Genomic DNA, 24,934 nt, shown 5'->3' on the forward strand with positions numbered 1-24,934 from the left:
CTGTTTTCACGTCTCCTTGCTCTTAAACCTAGGGCCCTGTTCCCTCCAGGGCACCATCACCCCCAACACCCACTCATCACAAAGCCCTCATAAAAGCCTAGGACTCAGTGAATTTGGGCCTATCCAAGAAGCTTCTGCTTTTTTGTTTTTGTTTTGAATCAGTTGTCAGACTGTCAGATTTATTTTGAAAATGGATGTCAGGGGTGCCTGGGTGGCTCAGTCGGTTAAGCATCCAACTTTGGCTCAGGTCATGATCTCACGGTCTGTGAGTTCGAGCCCCGCGTCGGGCTCTGTGCTGACAGCTCAGAGCTTGGAGCCCATTTCAGATTCTGTGTCTCCCTCTGTCTCTGACCCTCCCCTGTTCATGCTCTGTCTCTCTCTGTCTCAAAAATAAATAAACATTAAAAAAAAAATTTTTTTTTTTTAAAGAAAATGGATGTCAGAATCTTCTGGTTGTTGTTGTTGTTGTTGTTGTTGTTGTTGTTTTGATGGTGGGGGGCATGAGCTGGGGAGGGGCAGAGGAAAAGAGACAGAGAATCCTAAGCAGGTTTCATGCTCAGCACGGAGCGCAACGTGGGACTTGACCCCAACGATCCTGGGATCAGGAGCTGAGCCAAAATCGAGAGTCTGACACTTAACCAACTGGGCCACGCTGGGGTCCCAGAATCTTCTGTTCTTAATAAGATCTCTATACGTTTCATACCTATGCTAAAGTTTAGAAACCCCTGTCCTAACCTGTAAACTGGAATCTTACAGTTCAATCTTCCAAGAAAGGAATTACCCTGGCCTCAATCCTCAAATTCCACTCGGGGGCAATATCGGCCAATGTGTCCCAAGAAGCAGTCCATTTTTGAAGGGAACGGAACCAGCCATGACATTCTTTCATTCACTGGACCAACAGTGAGGGCTTCCCAGGTGCCAGGCACTAAGCTGGCCAACGGTGGACAATTCCGATTATTCTTCCTCTGTTTACAAACTTTGGAGCAATGTGGCAGAAGGAAAGGCAGGATCATACTGTTTTGCAGCCTTTCCCATCAAGGGGTGGAGTCTCTTTCTTTACACCTTGAATTCCAGGCGGGCCTCATGACTTGCTTTAACCAGAAGAACATGGTGGAAGTGACTTGTGGGGTTCCAGATCCCAGATCTCAAGGCCTCGATGCTTCTACCTTTGCCCTTTGGAAAGCTTCTGCATCGGGAACAGAAGCCCTGGGTGAGAAACCATGTAGAGAGGCCCAGCTGCCCCAGCTAAGGCCTAGATGTGTGGGTGAGGCATCCCCACACCGGCCACCAGGGGAGCCCAGAAGGCCCAGTCCACCCACTGGATGGTAAGAAATAACAAATCGCCATTGTTTTAGGCTACTAAATTTCAAAGCAGAATATCACATAGCTACAGATAGAAATAGCAATTTCTTTAGCAATTATTTACGAGGGCCTCCTCTGCACCAACTTTTATCTTATCCTAGGTGTTGGGGATCTGCCCCTTGTTGAACAAGACAGGAGAAGCCCCAGCCTCATCTGGGAGAAGATAGGCAATAAATAAATAAATGGGTAGACACTGTTTGACAAAACACTGTCTACACGCTCTTTACTCTTCTGGCCATGGAATCAGCAAACTATTTCCCACTTTTCTGTAGTTCTTACTATTTTTTTCAGTGTTCTCTTACCATGTTCAGAATCGGATTTTCAGACCTAGACCACGTCTTCAAAGAATATTAAAGGTTTTAAAGCAGACAAAATCAGTTATGGGGTGCGTATTAAGATAGCAAACTTGGGTTCTCTCCCTTGAGCAAGGGCGGAGGACAGGGTTGAGGAGCTTGCAAAACAATATAGAAGAAGAGGCCCCTGGGGAGTCAGAAGTCTGCCTGGAACTGGTGTTTGCACCTGGGACCCGGGGGGGGGGGGTGGGGGGGCAGCCAGCAGCCCTGGGGGAAAGATGGAGGGCACAGAAAGAGGACAGGCCGGAAGAAAGGCCTTTAAGGCTGGGTACTGCCTTGTCCTGGGACACCCACTGCCCGCCTTTTCCCATGAGCGACCAGCAGCACAGGCAGGCCACATGGGTCAGCCTGTGAGGAAAGCAAAATGCTCCAATGAGAAGAAAAATAAAATGGAGCTAGAGATTACACCCCAGAGAGACCGCCTCCTCCCACTGTTGCTGCTGCTTCCCGTGAAGTGAAAGACAAATCCCCAACCAGGGGATTCATCCCACCTAGAGCGGTGGGGTTAAACCAGAGAGATCAAGAGTGATGCTGGAGGGTCCTGAGGTTCTGCGAGCTGGGGCTTGACGCCTCCTCATACCTTAACCCCAGTGGGAGGGGCAGACACTAGAACCTGGTCCTCTGCCCTTCCCCCAAAACATCACAGAGCAGGGATATGTCAAGGGAACGTGCCCTCGCAGACCAAACTAATTAGCCGCCTGTGAAGCACAACCACAGTAAAAGGGGAACAAATGTCTCCCAGGACAAACACCCACCGTCTGAAGCCAAATGACTGGAATAGACTGGCCAAGAATATGCACGGTAAACACATTTAGGAGAATAAGGCGTTTAAAAATATAAAGCAAGAACAGGAAATCCGATCTTACAACTTTCATGATGTATGATGAACATACAATTCACCGCACATATTTGAAATAATCAACTGGATGAGGTTTTTTTAATTTTTTTTAGTTTATTTTTATTATTATTATTTATTATTATTCTTTTTTTTTTTTTTTTTTTTTGAGAGAGAGAGAGAGAGAGAGAGAGACAGCAGGGGAGGGGCAGAGAGAGAGAGAAAATCCCAGGCAGGCTCTGCACTGTCCGTGCAGATCCCAGTGCAGGGCTTGAACCCACGGACCATGAGCTCATGGCCTGAGTCAAAACCAAGAGTCGGACGCTCAACGGACGGAGCCACCCAGGCTCCCCTGGATGAATTTTGACCTAAGTATCCGTCTGTGAAACCACCGCCATAATCAAGATCATGAAGATCTCCTCCCCACCTCGAAGGTTCCTCCTGCCCCTGGCAACCCACCCTTAACTCTTGTCTCCATCCCCCGACAACCAGGGATCTGCTTTCTGCCACCAGAGGTCAGTTTTATACAGAAAATTTTGTGTAAATAGAATTACATAGTTTTCATTCTCTTGTATACAGCTGACTTCAGCTAGGCATGATTGTTGTGAAGTGCATCTACGTCATTGTATGTGCTGAGAGTGTTTCCTTTTTATTGCTGAGTAGCATTCAGATACTCCTAAAACTTTTGCACACTCAGAGCCCAGTTCTCCTCAATCGCTTTTCAAGTCAACATTGTCAGTGTCCGTGATTTGTCACATAATATCTTTCGTCTATGCTTTCAAAAGCACTGATTATGCAACCATTTATTTTAAAAAAAAAATGTATAAAAGAATTGAATGCCTGGAGCGCCTGGGTGGCTCAGTCGGTTGAGCGTCCGACTTCGGCTCAGGTCATGATCTCATGGTTTGTGAGTTCGAGCCCCGCGTCGGGCTCTGTGCTGATGGCTCAGAGCCTGGAGCCTGCTTCGGATTCTGGGTCTCCCTCTCGCTCTGCCCCTCCCCCACTCGCGCTCTTTCTCTCTCTCTCTCTCTCTCTCAAAAATAAATGAACGTTAAAAAGAATAGTTTGAAAGAGATGCTTCCCCTCACCAGCCAAATAATATATAGAATATACATCTATATTCTCAGGTACTGAGTATACTTTCAATATGTGGTTTCAACCTGTTTAAACGGGATGTTTTCTTGAATTACAGTTGTGAGTGTTGGCCTTGCTTTGGTTTTCTTCATCAGGGACTCCTGTTACCTCTGTGTCTGTTCTCCTTTGCATGCCTTGGATACGTGTCACTTTCTCTTGTCTTGTTTCTCCCATTCTTCATTTTCTTTTTATTTGCACGTCTTTTTCTTCTTCACCATCTGTTAAGGTATTATCTGCTGGGTTTAGTCCCTTACGCCACTTGGGGTTCAGCCTTCATTTCTTAAACAAATTTCGAATTCCTTTCTGAATTCTTCATTCCAGTTTTGAGTTCTTCTAATTCCAATTTATGCAGTTCTCTCCAGTCTTGCTTCAGGTGCTTAGTATATTGTCATTTTTGAATATGTTATGGTTTGGGTCTCTTTTTAACCACGTGTCCCTGGTGTGCTTCCATGGTCTATAGGGGTGGTATTCTGCTTCCCTTTGGTCCCTTTGCTGTTCATAATTGTGTGTGGAATTTGGCCCTGGTACTTTTCTATTGTTGGTGTCATTGTGAAATGATCCTCCCTGACTTTTTGGATCAAGGCTATGTTCAGGAAAGATTTTCACCATAGAGCTCCCTCTTCTGCTGCTTGTATGTGTTTAAAAATAAAGTAGCTTGCTTTCTGGGATTTCCTGCCTCTGTCCTTATCCTTTCTTGGGTCTGGGCCATCTCTTTCTTTCCTTGTCTTCAAATTCTGGTAGTGTCTCACATGTTCCTACATTGCCTACAAAGCCTCTCAAGAGTAATACAATCTCTCCCATCTCTGTCTTGCTCAATTCTGATTTTAGTCCTGAGTGTTTTCCCCAGGGTGGGATCTTGTCCTAGAAGAAGGCAGGCAGTCTCATGAGCTTATAAGGGCTGCCCTGCTCCAGCCCTTTCAGGTGCTCTTCCAGTAGGTCCTCACATGAACCCACTGTTGGGAGAGGACAAAACTTCTCCCACCTTCAGCCAACATTTTTAGATTGGCTGCCCCTCTTCTGTGACCACCTGTGCCTGTCTTGGGTTCTCCTGTTCTCACATCCACCACGTACAACCCCTGCACCTTCCTTTTCCTCCTATACAAATGCTGCTCTCGTGGCAGTTTTTGGTTTGCCTCACCTGCTTGTGTTTGGGGGCTCCTGGGGTTACCTTGTGACCTACTTTTAAGTATTGTCTGGGTTTTCAGTTTTGCTATTTGGGTGTTGTTTTTATGTGGAGATTTGGAGACTGAAAAACTATGGCTGTACCACCAACAGCCTGCTCTTTTTGTGTTGAATTTCAATTGCTTAACGATCTTGTCTCCAAATTCTAGCACTGTCTGATGTGCTCCTGTGTTGACTACAGAGACCCTCAGGAGTAATACAATCCAGCCCACCACACATATCCTAGAGCCCGCTAACAAAGGCTGGTAACTTACAGGGCATCTGGATCTAGAATCCTTAGCTTGGGAATTTTTGTTGTTGCTGTTTATTTATTTCTGAGAGGAAGAGAGGGTGAGCAGGGGAGGTGCAGAGAGAGAGGGGGACAGAGGATCTGAAGCAGGCTGCGCTGACAGCAGAGAGCCCGATGTGAGGCTCGAACTCATGAACCGTGAGATCACGACCTGAGCCACAGTCAGACGCTCAACCAACTGAGCCACCCAGGCGTCCCTTAGCTTGGGAACTTTATGGAGAGCTACTTCCTCTGGGAAATCTTGGTTATCACCCCTAAGTAGAGCCTTTCTCCCTTCTGTGTGCTTCCTTCATTACACCCCTTGGGTTTTATGTGCATATGACCCCCGAGCTCCAGGACGAGAGGCTACGCACATGTCCTCTGTTTCCCCAGGCCCTCGCACAATGCCTGGTATGAGGACTTCATACATATTTCCTGCAAGAAGGAATTTGGGCTAAATGATGCTTGCAGCTGTATTACATAACTGAAAAAAATATTTTAATTATTCTTAAAAATAATTCATACTCATCACAGAAACTTGGAAAATACCCCCCCCCCCAAAAAAAAGCATATAGAAAATATTTACCTATAATCGCATCCCCAAGAGAGAACCACGATTGCCCTTTTGGTATATTTCATTTTGTTTTTATGCGTATTTAAACGATTTAGTTTGAATAATGTTGTATGCCATTTTAACCCTGTTTTTCCATGCACATTTTTGCATTTCCCCATGTATTATTCTTCCTAGCATTATTTAATAGCTGTGCATTATTCTAGTGTGTGATAAAAGCAATTTCAGTACAAATTTAAAGGCACTTATAAAACAACAAAGACAAGTTTAAACACACTGCCTGCTGATATCTTGAAATGACATGCCCTATGATGACTGGAAATGAGGAGAAGGCAATTCCAGTTTTAGAACACGTTCAGGGTGGCCGTGTAAGTGCAAAATAGTTCTTAATATAATTAATGTACTCCACTCGTTGCCAAATGCTATTCCCACACATTCCACTAGGTGGCAGAATAGGTTAGATAATAGTGGTTCTCAACCTTCGTGGGCATCACCATCATCTGCCCAGGCTCCAGCCTGAGTTTCTGAGGCCTTAGCCTTGGGGTGGGGCCCAATAATTTGCATTTCTAACCAGTCCCAGGTAATTCTGAAATGCTGGGAGAAAACACACTTTGAGAACTTTAAATTACAAGAAGTCGATGTAGATAAACCCAAAACACATTCACCCACACATCCCCATGTTTAGTGTATTTTGTACCAGTTTTATGGGCACAGAGAAGAATAAGAGATTCCCCGTTCTCCATGCAGTGCCTGGGCGGCTCAGCTGGTTAAGCATCCGACTCTTGATTTCAGCTCAGGTCTTGATCTCATGGTTTGTGGGTTCGAGCCATGCATAGGGCTCTGCCCTGGCAGTGTGGAGCCTGCTTGGGATTCTCTCTCTCCCCCACCTCTCTCTCTAATAAAGAAACTTTAAAAAAAGAGATTTCCTGTGATCCAGACATATCTCATAGGGGAGTAGTGGCGGGGGGGGGGTGGGGAGAGAAATGAGTAACACTCGGTTTATTACTCCTACCTCTCCATTTTTTCTTCCTGACATGCAGCCTTCGAGTGGTTTTGTTTTTCTGATCCTGTCTCAAATAAATTTCAAGCTTTGTGCCCTTAAAGCTTGAATGATCAACTAGCTCAAGAGTTGCATTACTTGGCTAAATCTGCTGAACCACCAAACTCAGGAATGTCTGCTCTCCTAAAACTCTCAGATTAAAAATCTCTGAACCCACTGAGGCTTGAGATACAAAAGTACACCTGTCACCCCTCTCTGACTCTGCAGGAGTAAAAATAAAACACTAGGATGACTATGTTCTTGGCATCTGCACTTGGTTGCCTTCTGGATTAATTATTCATTTTAAATTTCGAGCATAGTTCATTTTGGGAGAAAAACTTGATTCATGATTGCCCATATTTTCCTTTAAATACTACTGATCACCTGTGGTATATCTGCATTAGGAAAATATCAAATTGAAAATAGGGTTCCATTACATATCCAGTATTGTTGGTGAGCTCTCTTCTGCGTTTCCGGGTCTTACTAGACCTACTTAAGAGACCAGGCACATTTGCAACTACGTGGATGGAACTGGAGGGTATTATGCGAAGTGAAATTAGTCACTCAGAGAAAGACAAATATCATATGACTTCACTCATATGAGGGCTTTAAGAAACAAAACAGATGAGGGGCGCCTGGGTGGCTCAGTCGGTTAAGCGTCCGACTTCGGCTCAGGTCATGATCTCGCGGTCCGTGAGTTCGAGCCCTGCGTCAGGCTCTGTGCTGACTGCTCAGAGCCTGGAGCCTGTTTCGGATTCTGTGTCTCCCTCTCTCTCTGACCCTCCCCCATTCATGCTCTGTCTCCCTCTGTCTCAAAAATAAATAAACGTTAAAAAAAAAAAATTAAAAAAAAACAAAACAAAACAGATGAGCATAAGGGAAGGGAAACAAAAATAATATAAAAACAGGGAGGGGGACAAAACAGAAGAGACTCACAAATGTGGAGAACAAAGTGAGGGTTGCTGGAGGGGTTGTGGGAGGGGGCATGGGCTAAATGGGTAAGGGGCACTAAGGAATCTACTCCTGAAATCATTGTTGCACTATATGCTAATTTGGATGTAAATTTAAAAAAATAAAAAATAAAACAAGTTAAAATTAAAAAAAAAAAAAAGAGGGGCACCTGGATGGCTCAGTCGATTAAGTGTCTGACTTCAGCTCAGGTCATGATCTCCCAGTTCATGGGTTCGAGTCCCACATCTGGCTCTGTGCTGACAGCTCAGAGCCTGGAGCCTGCTTCGGATTCTGTGTCTCCCTCTCTCTCTGCCCCTCTCCCATTCACACACTCTCTCTCTCAAAAATAAACATAAAAAAATCAAAAAATGTATTTAAAAAAAAAAAGAGAGAGAGACCAGGCATATTCGTGACGTATCACATTAATTACTGGGATGTAAATAGTGACTGTTGATAGGTTTGCTTTCAACACATGCCTTGGGCTTAATTATTATTTCTAAATCAGTGATGCCTAGATTGCTGAAATTTTATTTGTGGCCTTAATTCATCTCAAACAATGTTTCTCAAGTACTTGAAAATGTTAATAAAAGCAAACGGATAAAAGATGCAGACAGAATTCAAATGAAATACAAATAATCATACATTAAAAAATCTGCCATGGAAACCAATTTGACAATAAACTTCATATATTGAAAAAAATAAAATAAAAAATAAAAAAAATAAAAAAATCTGTTTTCTGTCTTCACATAAAGACAAGAAATGCCAATTAAAGCAAGCTTGAGATGCCCTCTTTATATTTACTAAATTGGCAAACATATTTAAAATAGTCACTCAAAGCATCTGTGCCTTAAACTACCTGCCACAATAATGAACGACTTTATAAAATTCTGCAAGCTATGTAGGCTACATAAATATAAAAGAAAATTATGGCAATACATCTGTGATGTTTTCCAGTTAACACAGGAATTACCAGTTTAAATACTGTTAAACTCTTGTCCAATAACAAGAGTTGATTCATATGGGCAGTATGATTTTATTGGTTATTTTTTTAAATGAATACCTCCTCAGTAATTTATAATGGCTTTGTGGTAATGTGTTTCAAATAAAAAGCACTGGAAAATGGATTCATCTCTAGGATAATATGCATGTTTCAAGTGGTATTGAGCACCACACTGATGGATATGTAATAACAAACTTATGTTATTAATAAAAAAAAATAATAACCACTCAAAACTGATGATGTTGTGGCGAAACATGTATTTAATCCAGCAAGGTGACACCATAAATCTTTTTAACCCACTTGGAAAGCCATGTGATAAATATGATGCAAAAGCCATGAAGTGTTCCTTCCTGGACACAGAGGGTTTCTGGGGAGCCAGGAACGACCTTTCTTGACTTTGACAGTCCTTAAACAGGTGTTCACTTTATAACTATATACTATATGGAAGGTGTATGTGCCCTTCCATGTTTGTGACCAAAAAAATGTTAAGAATTCTCCTTTGCTTTTACCGACGAGTCTTATACTGGGAACCTGTCCTAAAAAAAATATGCACAAAGAAGTTCTCTGTAGCATTATCTGAAAAGCAAAACTGGAAGCTACCTAATTATTCATCAAAACAAGAATGGTTTTGCAAACTATGGTAATAAAAGAATATTACAAAGGATTCTGCTAATTGAAAAGACTTCAAGCACATTTCTGACAGCACAATAAAAAATGATTTGCAATCATGTAAGTCCATACTTATGTGCATAAGGATTAGAAGAGAATATTACAAATTGTTATGATACAGGAGTTCTGGGTAATTTTCTCTATAAATTTGTATTATTGTTGGATTATCTTTACCACAAATTGAGAACATGTGGTTCAAGTGCAAAGGACAGGAACATCTCACTGGAAAGGACTGCCTGTGTCTAATCACGCAATGATCATCAAACATTCTGCCCAAATGTTCTCAGAACAGTGTAGATGTTCATAGGACACAGCAGAACAGGAAAGTCTAAGAGGAAGAGCTGTGTCATTGGTCTTTCATTTTGCTTCAGTGTTCTTATCCTCTCAAAAGTTATTTTTCTACCAGTTAACATATCCCCTAAGATGATCCGTGGAACTTATTAAAATATCTTCCCAAGAACTTACTGAGCATCAGATAATAACAACCTTACACTGTTGTTGGGGAGATAAGGCATTCACCTGGCTTTGGAAAAAGTTATGGATCAAGGGTGAAAGTCAATGGTTTGCCAGTTGCAAAAGGTACAATGTGATGAACTGCCAACAGATTGCACAACTAACTACCCTAGGCAAAAATGTTGAGTCAGGCTGAGTTGAGGGATGCTGGTTAGCTGAGGCTTTAAAGATCTTGGAAGGTCAGTGGGATCCTAAAGGCTGCCCCTAGGGCTGGTAGAAAGGAACAATGGGGGTTTTTCCATGAGGCTGGGAAAAGACCCAAAGTGCAAAGCCAGGAAAAGAAATCAAAAACTGAAGAGATGAGTTGAGACTCAATTATGGGTAGGTTAATACATCTAGACTAGACCCTCTTCCCCCCACCCCCCACCCCTGTTGGTAATAGTGACTCACTGAGGTGGTTTGAACAGAGGAGCCATGTGCTTGAAGGAGCGGTTGGCGAGACTCCCCGGAAGCATTCCAGAGTGTGAACGGGTGGAAAGGCACACGCAAGTGATGAAGGGGGAAGGGAACAGTCCAGGTTTGGATCCAAGAGACTTGAAGTAGGGAGAGAATGGGAAGGGAAACAAGGAAAGGTGGGGAAAATCTAAGGTCTGGGTCTGTGGAGGCTAAAACTCTGGGCCCCAACCCCCTCATCACCGCTCACTACTCCTCCAAGCAATTAGCCACTTTTCAGGCCTCAATTTTCTCTGTATAACAGGATAGCCTGCCCTATGATGGTGTCGTTGGGGATCAAAGGTACAGGATGATGTTTGGTGAACAACAAGGGGCCTTACAAACTGAAATGAAGAAGAATGACCCAACTAGGAGATGGGCTGAATAGTGGAGGAAGGGAGAATCCCAAGCTCTGCAACCTGCATTCATGGTACTTCCCCCTGTCTGTATCTACTCATGGAGGTCGCCAAAATTCTTTCCTTGCATTTGATTTTTCAACGTATTGTTTCCCTCTTGGATCTCATTCAGAAATTGTTATATTATTGGGCTTACGTTCTAGAACGTGCAGAAACAGCAAAGGAACAGAGTCGCTTTAGATCACACGACAGCCAGTTCCATTTCTAAAAAACACATTCTAAAACGCGATCAACTCTCGCAAAGCCCCACCTGAATTCACTGGGGAAAGAAGGCAAGTAAATAGTCTTAAAACTACAGAATGTATTTTTAAGGAAACGCAGCTTTATTACTTTCAAGTACAAACAATAACTTGGACTTGACTAACCAAATGTTGCCTAATTGAGAGAACCTGCCTTAATGTATAGACATCAATGATTTATAGTTAGCACAATCACTCACAGTAGAATGCTTCCATACGATGCGTGAAAGTAACTTCTCATCTTCTAAAGACATCTTGTCCCACATTCTCTCCACTATCTGCTCACGCAGTCCCTTTCTCCTCCCACCCCACAGACACTTCAGATACAAACTTCACCTCCTTCCCCCTAGATCACAATAGACATCAAATTAGTGAAACATGAGAAGATACATTTTGACCACGTTGCTACAGACGTCGGATTGGTGAGACCAGCCTTTTTCAACCTGAGCGCTCTCGTCGAGAGTACGAAGTCTAAATTAGTCGAAATGCGTCTGTTCACAATGTGAGTAGAGGGACACAGGGTAATTGTGAGCTTTTGTCATCTGCGTTAATAGTTTTCCAGGTTGAAATATGCAAAAACATTTTTCTCTGAGCACATTCATGAAGCGCAGACGTGGCTGGGTTCTCTAGGCGGTGACGACAGCACGGGGTTACGACTCGTCAGGACCGTAATACTAACTGGAAGCGACCGAAGTCCCCTGTCGTAGGAAGACCGGAGACACCCTGAAACAACTCGACAGCCAACACCCGTTTGAACGGAGCACGATCATTCAGCCTGATAAGGGAGTGGTACAAAGACTACCCAGGACTCCACCGGAGGATTCATTCTGGGGAACACTTTCCTAGAGTAGGCACAAGGGACCGACCCTCTGCTCCCACGCTGCCGAAGACACCTAGTGGGCATTTCTGCCCAAGACGCTAACCTGCTCTTGCCATCACACTCTGTCTGGGGGCCGCGTAATCCTCTGGGGTGTCTCGGGTGTCCTGCAAATATCGTGGCCAGCACCGGCATAACCAGGTAGGAAGGCTGTGTCACGGGGACAGACCTCAAGAGCTTCCCTCCTGCCCTGACAAATCCTGTGTCCCTAAAGGCAAAGGGGACCGTGTGGCCCGCCCCAGGCGGCGTCCTAGAGCAGTGATCTGATTCTGCGCGCTTCCCGACTGAGGAGGGCACCTGCAGGTCGCCCAGGCCTGCCAGAGGCCAAGCGGAGGCCCCGAGACTGGTAGAGTGAGTGGCGGTGGAAGCTTCACCTCCAGGCCCCCAAGAAGCTAGGGTGCACTGTCCCCGCTTCAAGGAGCTGGCCGCGTTTGGCCAGAGCAGCGGCGGAAAACCCGGCTGCACCTCCATCCTTTGCCATTTCTGTTAGGTCGAAATGCCGAACCGAACAAGCCACTTCTGGTCTAAAATGATACCGTTTACAAAAATATTTCTTTTCTCCTGAAGGGGTTTTACAAATGCAGAGCAGTGACCACTCTCCCGAGCGCAAACACTGGAATGATTACATCACCCTCATCCACACTTCGCCGATGTCTGCAATGGCCACAAGAGTCTTTTTTAACTGTGAAAAATGAGGTGCGATCAAAAATTTAGTAACAGTATTTATTCCCTACCTTCCACTTACAAAAAGCTATCCAAACGTGTGCACCTTCCCATGGAACTTTTCAAAGTCTAGACCCACCCCTGAAAAGAAGGCTTCCTTCCTATTCCTCTGACAGGTCTGAAGGTCAGCCTGGTATCAGTTTTGCCGAATTTGACTTCTTACTGCAAACAACGGGGCTGGAGGAAATGACTTTGCTTTGGAATGTTAGAACTTCCCACTCCCTCAGCTCTCCTGGACCCCCAGCCCCACCCTTATGGAGCTGAGAGGTGAGGAGCCCCTCCCTCCCACCACACATCTTCACTCAAGAAATCCAACGCTCATCAAGAAAGGATGGAGTCTATGTGCTCAGGACTTGCGAATTTTTCAGAAACGAGCATGTTCACAAAAGAGGAAAAGGCAGCTGCCTCCCCTCCGAGCTAAGGGAGCACAAGTCAGGGCGCGGGGAAGACAACCTTGTAAGGCAATGAAAGGGGACTAAGAAACTACAGCTTTAGCTACCTCCTCCCCACCCTCTGATGCTCCAGTTTGCTTTATTCTTTCAAAGGACACGTTAGCTCTTCATTTTCACAAAAGCCGGCCATTGTATGGCTAAATCCGGCATCTATAAAGCACTGAAATAACCCGCTCAGGTGGAACGAAGGCCTTTGGTGAGGAGGAATCTAAGTGAGGACTCCAACCACTGCCTCAAGTACTGCTGTCCCAACCAGCTGCGCCACGCTACCTGATGGGAACTTCGGTGTCCACTGAAAACTGAAATGGGACGTGCCGTAAAAGTGCCAGGTTGGTCATTAAAAAAAAAAAAAAATTCCCACAAATGACTATAATTCCTGCTGGATATATCTGGGAGTGAGGTGGGCGTAGGGATGGCCATCAGATCTGCAATCTCAGTTATTTGTTCAGGTTGGAGGAAGAGGAAAAAGTCATTTGCCCTCATCACCGCCCAAAGTCTCCTGAGGCCCCTGTGAAATCGGTTCCGGCCGCAATTCTGGTTCCGGTTCTTGGAAGACGGAGCGGAGCCCACGCACAGAACCCATGGCCTTTGGGGATGGAGAACACATTACCCTTTTACCTCATCCCCTTACAGTCTCAACAAGAATATTAACTAAACCTGTCCTTGAAGCCAAACACGAATTCTCTAGAATATTAACTTTACGAAGGCCTTCAGAGGTCACCGTCGGGCTCTGTGCTACTGCGGAATGTGGGAGGGCTGGGTCCCCACCAGGGCTGGCATCATTCTCAGCTCTGCCGGGAGCCTTTCTCCCACCTGTAAAACGGACAGGCTTTCATATTCGCGTCAGCAAGAACAAATAACATATTCCCAGGTGGAGGCTGCAAATGGGGTTCCAGTTCGTATGTTCACCTTCAAACTACTTTCCTGTTGGCCCGCGGATGAAACGCGCCCCCTCACTTTCCTGTAACACAATGGGAAACAGCTGAATTGTCCTACAGCTCACTCCCTCTACTTTGTCCCTAATGTTGTGACGATGATGTCAAAACACTCCCGTTGCGGATCACAGAATTACCGAACTTTACAGGAATGACAGGGTAGAGGATGCAAACTGGTAGCCCATAGACATGCTTGGTTTAGCTCATTGTATTTTACACTATCAACAATTAGTTGTCAACATTTCAAAAATCAGGAGGTTTCAAATAAAGATCTGGATTTCTACTCCCTCTTAAAGAAATCGTGAAGACCCACCACCACTGAGAGCTGAGTAACTGCCCCATTAAATACGCTTTCCGTGATTCAGCACAACCCTAACGCCTTTCAGCCATTTATGTTATCTGCATGGCTGCCCTGGGCATCTGAGTTTATAAACCCTAATCTAGGCCCAGAGATAAAAAGTTAACCAGCCTGAAGCCACGTGTCAAGTTAGAGGCAAAGGAGGAAGAACAAGGTAGGTTCAGGTACCTTTCCTTCGAAGACAGCCCACTGTCTTTTTAAAGAACCAAGATTCTCCTCAGCATTTCATCCAGTTGCTAACATCTTGCTAACATCCAATCTGCTAACATCCAAATGCTAACATTCTAGGGAATCTGTTATATTTTCTACATTTCCCCTGGGTCCATCTGACTCCCTTATAGATAATAACTCCGTACCAATGATTTCATTTAACTATTATCTTCAACCCAAAAGAAACCATGAATCAGACAAAACTGAAATACCAACTTTTGCCCACACTTCAGTAGATGCAGGACCAAAACCTCAGAAATCACTTAGCTTAACACCTGGCTATACAGACAGGGAAAATGGGGCCCAGGGAAGTGATATAGTGAGGTCACAGGGTTCCTAGGTAACAGGGCCAGTCTTCGACCTTCCAGCTCAGCGCCCTTTCTACTGTACCAGTCACCTGTGTGCACTCACCCAGGCGGCAGGGGACCGATGGCCAGCTTGCTCCACATGGAAACGAAAACCACAGAACTCCCTTACATCTCAGACCTGGCCAACCCTGACTCTGCCAAGTACTAGGGTTTAGAATGTGTTGTGAACAATTTATAGAACTTGATACGCCCTGGAAGACAGACCTTCTTTAGAACTGGTATGTGGTGGAGAGTTTATGAATGTCACAGGACTCAGTGGTCTTTGTAACACTGGCTATTATAAAAGCTAAGCCCCACGTGAGAGAAGTTGCTGGAACAACATCATAGCACCTTTGCTTCAACTTCAAAAGAAAAAAAGGCGATGGTAAAAAGCTTTAATAACAGACTGAATGTGTTTTTATAGGCAACCAATTAGCAGATTAATGAGCCATTTAACTTTCTTTACTTAAAACCAATATTCAAGAAAGATGAAACCCAAAATGCATCCTCTTCTATTGACCAACATAACTAAGTACAAATGAAGTCAATGGCGTACCCCCACTAGCATGCTGTGCTGTATGTCAATAAAACAAGCCCTCCCCCGCCCCGAGCCCTGGCCCCCTGGCAAACATGGATAAATGATTGTGCACTGCGCGATGATACCATTAGGTGAGAACTTTGGTTCATGCAGTCGGCTGCCACAGAGGTTGCACTGAAAACCCGCAGCCCCGGCACCCAAAGTCAAGTCAGCGGTGGTAAGCTTGTGGCGTCAGCCGTGCTCCTTCCACAACACCAGGTGAATACTGTGGTCAGGCATGCTGGTGGCAAAGACCAAGCCCGTGTCATTGTGCCCATCCAGTCCATTGAGCCAGGATGCTTCGCCCGCCAGGAAGCTTGAGCCTCTCTTTGATTTCCTGTACTCTGGCAGAGGCCAGCGGCTAATCAGGCTCTCTGTCCGCAAGTCCATGATATACAGGTAGCGGTTGTCAAACAGCAGGGCAAAGATATCTCCAAAGCCAAGCAAGGCCAAGTTTGCTATCTCAGGAGTCTTGATGACCCTACAAAGACGAGAGTTAGGAAACATGAACCAGAAGGCAACTTTACTTCTGTTTCTGCCACTGTAATCTTTTCTGGAGACATTAAAAACCAATACAAAATTCAAGAAAATGTAGAGAGTTAAATGAAAGTTTTCAATAAAATGGAAAAGACAAAAAGCTGAGCTTACTTAAAAAGGGGGAAGAGGAAGAACCCTGACACGATAACAGCGGCACGTAAGGGAAAAGGCAGTGTCTGATGCGTATCTCTGAAGGCGCAAGATGCCCACCCAGGCTGGAAAGGATCTTACAGATTATCTCACTTAGGTGAAAACTGAAGTCCCGCTGGGGTCCATACTGTGGCTAAGGATTACCAGGGAGAATTAGAATGCAAGACTCAACTCGTACCACTAGGTAAAAAGATGGATTCATCAAACCCTAGAACACTGGCCTGTGGGAGCCTCCTGTGCCTGGAACAAAGACTGGAAACCAGGTGGCTCCAGTGCTACTCTACTCGGCAGGTAGCCAACTCTAAATCCAGCAGAGGCCAGAAGAACCAAGGTGTTCCTAAATAATCCAGAAACACTAACAACAGATGCATCAGAAATTGTTAGGGAAGACTGGGGTTGTAGAGAGGGCACCCCTCACCTTCCCCAAACACTGACGACAAAGGCACAGAACGGGAGAGGCCCAGCCAAACAGCAAAAGAAACGCACAAAAAAACACAGTCTCTGTCGTCTGCACACTTAGTGAGGCACCAAGACTGACAAGGAAAGCTGACGTCCTCTTTGGAGGCACCAGGAAGAGAGCTGTGAGAGAAGGATGCGCAAACCCTGCTCTGGAACAGTGGGGGGGGGGGGGGGGGGGCCTGTGAAAGGCCGGGTTGACCCGCATTTTAACAAGGACACTGCCAACTAGCGTGTGCCCGAGAGCTCACCCAGAACAGGCAGGGCCTGGTAACTGGGACAAAGAAAGAACACAAGGGAGATCAGCTGACAGGGGGAGAAAAAAGAGCTGGCAGGGACAGGGAAACTATACACGATCACCGCCCACACGTACGAAGTGAAGGACATGTGAGGCCAGACGTCATGACCTCTAGAAGACAGAACTAGGGTCCGAGCAGATTTCAGCGGACATTGGAAAGGGAGGGGACTGAGTAGTGAAGACGACCTATTCCCCACACTCAACCTGTCCAAAACTGAAGTGTGGGCCAACCCTGTTTCTCTTCCTTATTTCCTTCCTTGCTCTTTCACCCAGTTGCTCAGGTAACAAACCATGACAACCGCCGAACTCTCCACCTCACTCAAGCAACAAATTCAATACCAAGATCAACTGATTTTACCTCTTAAAGTTTCTACTTTGTTCGCTATTAGCGAAATTGCCACGACTGATCCAAGATGTCATCCTTTGCCTGAGCTGCCAACAGTCTCAACTGGTCTTCCCACAGCTATTCTTTGCCCCTTTTAGTCAGCTAATCTCACTCTAAAATCTAATCCTATTAACACCTCTTTTAACTTTAAACCCTCTGGTGGTTCTCTACTGCACTCATGTCTCCGGCACCAGGCTCCTTCAGTCTCAGGGCCTTTGAACAGCCAGGTCACTCGGTCTACAATGCTCCTTATTGCACACCATCGGCTGGCACTTAGTTAATGCAGACACTCATCCTTCAGGGCTCAGCTCAAACCTCTTCTTCAAAGAAGCTTTCCTTTACTGCTCAACTAGGTGGGGGTCTCAAAGTACCCCATACTGTGTTGCCCTTAGCCCAACCACTAAAACACCTAGTTATTTAATGTCAGTCTTCCCTCTTGCTGGTTAGTAATTTCTACAAGTTTGGTAAGTAGTTCTGCAGGTTCCCAGTACATATCCCAATGCCAAAAACATACGTAGGTGCTCAATAAATATCTGCTAACAAATAGAGCAGTGGTGCAATGAACATGGGTAAATAACAACTCCTACGAAAGAGATCCAAAGGAAACTGGGAAAACAGCAGAAAAGTCCAGTAAGTCCCACGTCACCAATGCAAAGCAGGAAACAACCAGAAACTTAGGTAACCGGGTGGCGAGCAGATAGGACCCAAGCCTGGTGAAGATGAACAGACTCCAGCCACTGGAGCACAAATATGTTGCAGAGGGGAATGCAGGTCTCGACAGGCTCACAGCCCCTTTAACTTTGATTACTTTAGAACTGTAAACAGATATCCCTGCCGTGCCCTCTGGGCCCTGGAACCCAAATCACCCTGCTTGCTGTAGTGAGTTAACTTAGCCCAAGAGACGGCCTGTCTCCGATTTCCTGAGCACCATGCTACCACGTGTGCTTTGCTTCTTTTCAGCTAAGTGGCCCTGCCTGGTCTCAGCAACAGAGGCCACAGGACTTGCACTAAGATTTCAAAAGAGGCTGGTTTATTTGTGTTGCAGGGGGTGAGGAGGAGGCAAGACATAAAATGTCCCCCTTTCTTTTTTAATTTGTTCTCATTTTATTTATTTTTTTAAATTTACATCCCAATTAGTTAGCATATAGTGCAACAATGATTTCAGGAGTAGATTCCTTAGTGTCTCTTACCCATTTAGCCCATCCCCCCTCCCACAACCCCTCCAGCAACCCTCGCTTTGTTCTCCATATTTGAGTCACTTAATGCTTTGTCCCCCTCCATGTTTTTATGCTATTTTTGTTTCTCTTCCCTTACGTTCATCTGTTTTGTCTCTTAAAGTCCTCATATGAGTGAAATCAAATGATTTTTGTCTTTCTCTGACTGACGAATTTCACTTCACATAATACCCTCCAGTTCCATCCACGTAGTTGCAAATGGCAAGATTTCATTCTTTTTGATGCCGAGTGATACTCCATTATATATACATACACACACACACCACATCTTCTTTATCCGTTCATCCGCCGATGGACATCTGGGCCCTTTCCATACTTTGGCTATTGTGGATAGTGCTGCTATAAACATGGGGGTGCATGTGTCCCTTCGAAACAGCACACCTGTATCCCGTGGATAAATAAAATGGCCCCCTTTCAAAGAAAAATCTAAGGGTGCCTGGGTGGCTCAGTTGGTTAAGTGTCTAACTCTTGATTTCAACTCAGGTCATGATGTCATGGTTCGTGGGATCAAGCCCCACGTCGTCTCTGTGCTGACAGCGCAGAGCCTGCTTGGGATTCTCCCTCTGTCCCTCTCTCTCTGCCCATACCATGCTGTGGGTGCGCGCATGCGCTCTCTCAAAATAAACAAAAATAAAAACATTTTAAAAAGAAAAATCTAAACTTAACACTTCCTAGCAGCAAACAAATGTGTAGGTTTATTGCTCAAAGCTAGTGTATCTGAATACCAAAAATTAACACAACTTTCTTCTGGAACTCTGGACTCTTTAAGCCATTCTGAGTAAGAGAAATACATACATGAGAAAGGTAAATGTGGGATCAAAATAAAACCTTTAGAAATTCTAAGCATTCCACCTTACCTTTGCATCCCTCCTATCCAAATTTTGATTCAAAACAAAAACAATACTAAACTGTAATAAAGATCAGATTTTTCCCATGGTGACTACTTGGATTTTTGCAAAGTATCACATTCTTTCAAAAGTTCCTTCTCTCTGGCTTGCTGGTACCTGAAGCATATGCCTACTGGATGATGTCAGATGGATGGATAGACAGATGGACAGAAAGAAGGATGAACAGATGCAGGACTAGGGTAAATTAGGGGGATGTTGCACAAGGCCCCTACCTTCTCTTGGTTTCAGTTTCCCCATCTATGAAATGAAAAGCATAGACTAAAGTTTTCCAGGATCTATTCCAGTCTTTTTTTTCCTCAAAGCATAATTATCAATCATTTCTAGAAATGATTCTGACAGCTTGGAAAGCTAATTGGTTAGAAATATTAAGTCTGATTCCGGGAAGATATAAAAGGGGTTACTTATAACTGTCTGACCAGAGAGACCGGGCCTGACAAAGTCCTATTGGCTAGCATGACAGATCCCATACCAGTTGCCCTCAAACAGTCATGGAGAAAAACAATGACGAGAACATTCAATTTTCGGTACAACTCCAAGCCAGCATTTCCTGAACCATTCTGTGGAGCACTAATTCTCTGAACCATTAGTAGGTGTTCCTCAAAAAAAGGGCTTTGTATACAATGAGACTGAGGTACAGGAGGTTAAACAAATGCAAACAGGCTTCTTTGTGTAGAGCCTCTCAGAGCTATTGGTAATAAAGATCTGCCAGGTCTCGTACTTGGTCCTCGTTACAGGTATTCCGTTTAGTCTTCACTTTATAGGTCAGGAAGTTGAGGCACAGAAAGGTAGAACCTTACATAAAATCATCCAGCTCATAGGAGATGGCACCAGATTTTAAGCCAAGCCTTATCACCAAAGTAAGTTCTCTTCATCACCATACGGCACTGGCTTCCATCAGCCTCCAGCATGCTTACAACTACGAAGGGTCTAAAGTATGCAGTACTTTAAAGTATCACAGAATTATTTTGTCCACGGACCTCTTCTTATTTCTTTGAAGAGAAATCCTACAAATTCTGTTTTTCTCTAAATACCTCCATCTTTCTACTAGTCAACAGAAGGTCACTTGATCCCTTAATGCAGAATTTCACTGACCAGGAAGTGGAATTTAAAATATCAGAACTAGGGGCGCCTGGGTGGCGCAGTCGGTTAAGCGTCCGACTTCAGCCAGGTCACGATCTCGCGGTCTGTGAGTTCGAGCCCCGCGTCAGGCTCTGGGCTGATGGCTCGGAGCCTGGAGCCTGTTTCCGATTCTGTGTCTCCCTCTCTCTCTGCCCCTCCCCCGTTCATGCTCTGTCTCTCTCTGTCCCCAAAATAAATAAAAAACGTTGAAAAAAAAAAATTTAAAAAAAAAAAAATATCAGAACTAGACATGCAGACGGCCAATGGACACATGAAAAGATGCTCGACATCATTCATCTTCAGGAAAATACAAATCAAAACCACAATAAGATATCACCTCACACCTGTCAGAAGGGCTAAAATCAAATACATAAGAAAAAACAAGTGTGGGCAAGGATGCGGAGAAAAACGGAATCCTTGTGCACCGTTGGTGGGAATGCAAACTGGTGCAGCTGCTGTGGAAAACAGTATGGAGACCCCTCAAAAGGTTAAAAATAGAACTATCCTGTGATCCAACAATTGCACTACTAGGTATTTACCCAAAGAATACAACAATACTAATTCAAAGGGAAACATGCACTCTTATGTTTACTGCAGTATTATTTACAATAGCCAGATTATGGAAGCAGCGTAAGTATCCATCGATAAGATGAATGGATAAAGAAGATGTGGGGCGCCTGGGTGGCTCAGTCGGTTAAGTGTCCGACTTCGGCTCAGGTCACGATCGCATGGTCTGTGAGTTCGAACCCCGCGTCGGGGTGTGTGCTGACAGCTCAGAGCCTGGAGCCTGTTTCGGATTCTGTGTCTCCCTCTCTCTCTGCCCCTCCCCCGTTCATGCTCTGTCTCTCTCTGTCTCAAAAATAAATAAACGTTTAAAAAAAAATTTTTAATAAAAAAAAGAAAAGAAGATGTGGGGTGTGTGTGTGTGTGTGTGTGTGTGTGTGTGTGTGTATACGTGAATGTTATTGAGCCATAAAAAAGAATCAAATCTTGGTACACCTGGGTGGCTCAGTCAGTCAATCGTCCTACTCATGATGGGCTCGGGTCATGATCTTACAGTCGTGAAATCTAAGCCCCATGTTGGGCCCCTGTGCTGAGTATGGAGACTACTTGGGATTCCCTCTCTCTGCCCCACCCCTGATCACAAACTCTCTCTCAAAATAAACTTAAAAATAAATAAATAAATAAAAGAAAAAATCAAATCTTGCCATTTGCAGCTATATAGATGGAGCTATCGAGTAGAATGCTAAGTCAGAGAAAAACAAATATATGATCTCACTCACATGCGGAATTTAAGAAACAAAACAAATGAGCAAAGGAAAAAGAAAAGACAGCAAGAGAGAGAGACAAACCAAGAAGCAGACTCTTCAGTATTGAGAACAAACTGATGGTTACCAGAAGGGAGGTGAGTGAAGGGATGGGTGGAATAGGTGACGGGGATTAAGGAGTGCACGTTTTGATGAGCCCTAGGTGTTGCACGGAATTGAAATACAGTAGTTTCAGGTGTACAATGTAGTAACACTGCATGGCAACTGTATTGGAATTAAAATAAGAAATTTAATTTAAAAATCGTTATTTTACTAAATATACCTTATCTGTCTAAAACTTTAAACAAATATATTTAAAAAAATATTAGAACTAGAGATCTGAAAGTTCTTTTTATCCAAGCCTCTCGTTTTCCAGAAAAGCATGTTAAACTCTGAAAGGGGGAAGTAAGGGGAGGGATTAGAACCTAGATCTTTGAGGTTCTAGCATGAAACTCTAATTATTGCCTTTAATATTTTTATGTGTGTGATTTTCGGCATATAACCCTGTTTATAACTGATGTAGTAAACATTTCCCAAACACAAACTACTGACTGGTTTATCCAAATATTCAGTCTTGACTTTACTATTAAACCACAACAAACAAACAAACAAACAAAAAGAAAAAGAAAAAAGAGAACAGACCGTCAAAGATAGGAAACATTACCTGAGAATATCATAACTGGCAAAGTCCCACTGGTAGAGACCCAGCGCGGAACTACAGACAATGTATTTGCCATCAAAATGAAGTCTTGGCTGCAGGCAGATACTCCTATCCTCAGAGACAGACAATGTCTTCAAGCACTTGCAGTTAATTTCTCTCCCAATCGGCCAAATCTACAGATAAAAGAATATTAGACAAGATGACAAATCACATCACCATAGACAAGCTTACCCTTACACAATGCGGCCTATGGTTGCTGAAGGCAATATAAAGTGAAGTACATGAGAAAGGCCACAAGTTTTATAGTTGAGAGGCATGGGTCCTAGTTCTGATGCTGCATGCATGTACTGTGTGATCTTGGGTAAAATCCGTACCCTCTCCGAACCTCAGTTCCCAAAATGAAGATGCCTACCACACAAAACAATTTAAAAACTGCAAAAAGAATGTATATAAGATCGCTCTGTAAACTTTTTGCAAATTGTTTTTATTATACAAGTAAATCTTCGTTTTCATAGTGTAGATCTAAGAATTGAAGTGGGTACAAGATGTGTGGTTTTTATTTTTTTAAGTTTATTTTCAGAGAGAGAGACAGAGAGCGAGCGAGCGAGCAAGCAAGCACACAAGCTGGGGAGAGGCAGAGAGAAGAAGAGACAGAATCCCAAGCAGGCTCCGCCGCGCCACCAGTGCAGAGCCCAGTGTGAGGCCGGGACCCACGAACCGCGAGATCATGACCTGAGCCGAGATCAAGAGTCAGATGCTCAACCGACTAAGCCACCCAGGCACCCTGAGATGTGTCTTAAGAAAACAGAATGTGAAGATAAATTTGTGTTTTCTTTTTTCTTTGCTTGCAAATCAGGGTTAGAAACTGCGTTGTACATAGAATTAACAAGCAATTCTCTTTCCAATGGGTTTAAGATGGCTTATACTAAGACATTCCTGCTTCCCTTAAAATATTCCCCCTGTGCTACACCATTTTAATTTCCTTGTATTTGCCAGTTTTTCTTTGATGAGGCAAATTAATGGAGGAAAAAAAAAACCTCACCTTGATCTCATATTTGTCCGCACTTAAGAGTATGTAGTCTCCAGGGCTGTGCAAAAGAGACTTGACTTTACACTTCTGCAAAACCACCTAGAAATATAAACATCCATGTTACAGAAAGATCCTTTTAAAACTGTTTCTAGATTCCTTTTTTTAAAAATTAAAATAGGAAAAAGAGCCCAAAATGAGCTGGTACGCTAGAACAGCTAAGCTGTAACTCTAGGACCAAGTTAGCCTCTAGTTAGTACAACCACAGTCTCTATATTTTCAGCAGGATCTAAAATTGTCTAATGATGGCAGCATTTAATTTCAACTTTAATCTGGAAGCAAACATTTGGAATGGTTTTAAAAACTGTAAAATGTGACCTCATAGAAAGTGTGAGGAACAGGAAAGAAAACAGTCCGTAAACCTAGAAATAGTTACAAATAATCTGTATTCAGGAGCACGGGCATGTGCATTGTAAGGGAAAACGCACTGGACCTGGGACCAGAATCTGCCATATACTGACTCTGCAACCTTGGACAAGACCGTCTAGCACCTTTGTTTCTCAGTTTCCTCATCTTTAAAATAGGGGACGAGGCATGTATTAGATCTCACAATTGCAATGAAAATGAAATAAAACAATTAAATGATGACGATGATGATGAAATAAGAGCTAGCCATCCATTAGCACTGGGGATAGTCTGTAGACATTTAGGTGCCAGTTATTTTGTAATAAGTCAGCACAAAGTGAGGAGGTGGCCAGGCTCACCTGTTCCGAAGCCCGGGTTGCAGACTCAACTGAAACACAGACCTACTAACCGCACGCACCCTGCTGGGTTCCGTGCCATGACCTCACTCAGAATTCATAGGAACATTTAACAGATACAAGTCAGGCCCCGAAGGGAGGGGCAGCTTGCCTAAAACATCACGGTCAGCATCCTGGCCCCAACTCCAGTGTTTTTAACACCACACCAAACTGTCTTATGTAACTTTTCCACTGAAATATTCAATGTGTCCAATACAGAACTGTGGTAAAAGATACAGAACATAAAATGTCCTATCTCAACCATTTTAAGAGTACAGTTCAGTGCTGTTACTGACCTTCTCACCAACTGCTCTCCTTCCAGCTCCACCTATTTCAGGTAAACACATTCACCCACCCGACCTGAAACCCACTGGACATCAGATTCTTTCTTCTTTGTTCCCCAAGAGTCGGTACGTTCATTTGGCTTTACCTTAAAGACATATCCTTCGTGTGTGTTCTCTTTCTGAGCTGCCACCTCGGTCCGGGCCACAGGTATCTTTTGCTTAGATTATCGCAAACCCCTAACTGGCCTCGATGTGTCCACTGTGCCCGACCCCAACCCACTGTTCACTCAGCGGCTGTTTTCTCCCTGCTCATAACACCCAACT

The 24,934-nt window shown here is 44.1% G+C and overlaps 1 protein-coding gene and 1 non-coding gene across 5 annotated transcripts in view; both read right to left on the reverse strand.

The window, feature by feature from the left end:
• Window positions 1–5,263: 5,263 nt before the first annotated feature.
• TRNAH-GUG (transfer RNA histidin (anticodon GUG)) lies at window positions 5,264–5,348 on the reverse strand. Its single transcript has one exon. It is a non-coding gene; the product is annotated as a tRNA-His (tRNA).
• Window positions 5,349–11,025: 5,677 nt separating this feature from the next.
• The window catches only part of FBXW2 (F-box and WD repeat domain containing 2), a 32,776-nt gene continuing 18,867 nt past the window's right edge, over window positions 11,026–24,934 (reverse strand). For all 4 annotated transcript variants that reach the window (XM_049627993.1, XM_049627971.1, XM_049627978.1 and 1 more), the window contains 3 exons: window positions 23,542–23,628; window positions 22,503–22,672; window positions 11,026–15,924 (listed from right to left, as the gene is read on the reverse strand). In XM_049627993.1, coding sequence (XP_049483950.1) covers window positions 15,636–15,924; window positions 22,503–22,672; window positions 23,542–23,628 — 546 coding nt within the window. In that variant the 3' untranslated portion in view covers window positions 11,026–15,635. The remainder of the gene's footprint in view (window positions 15,925–22,502; window positions 22,673–23,541; window positions 23,629–24,934) is intronic.

The sequence above is a fragment of the Panthera uncia genome, chromosome D4 (genome assembly GCF_023721935.1).
Source record: "Panthera uncia isolate 11264 chromosome D4, Puncia_PCG_1.0, whole genome shotgun sequence".
In the NCBI taxonomy this organism is placed as follows: Eukaryota; Metazoa; Chordata; class Mammalia; order Carnivora; family Felidae; genus Panthera; species Panthera uncia.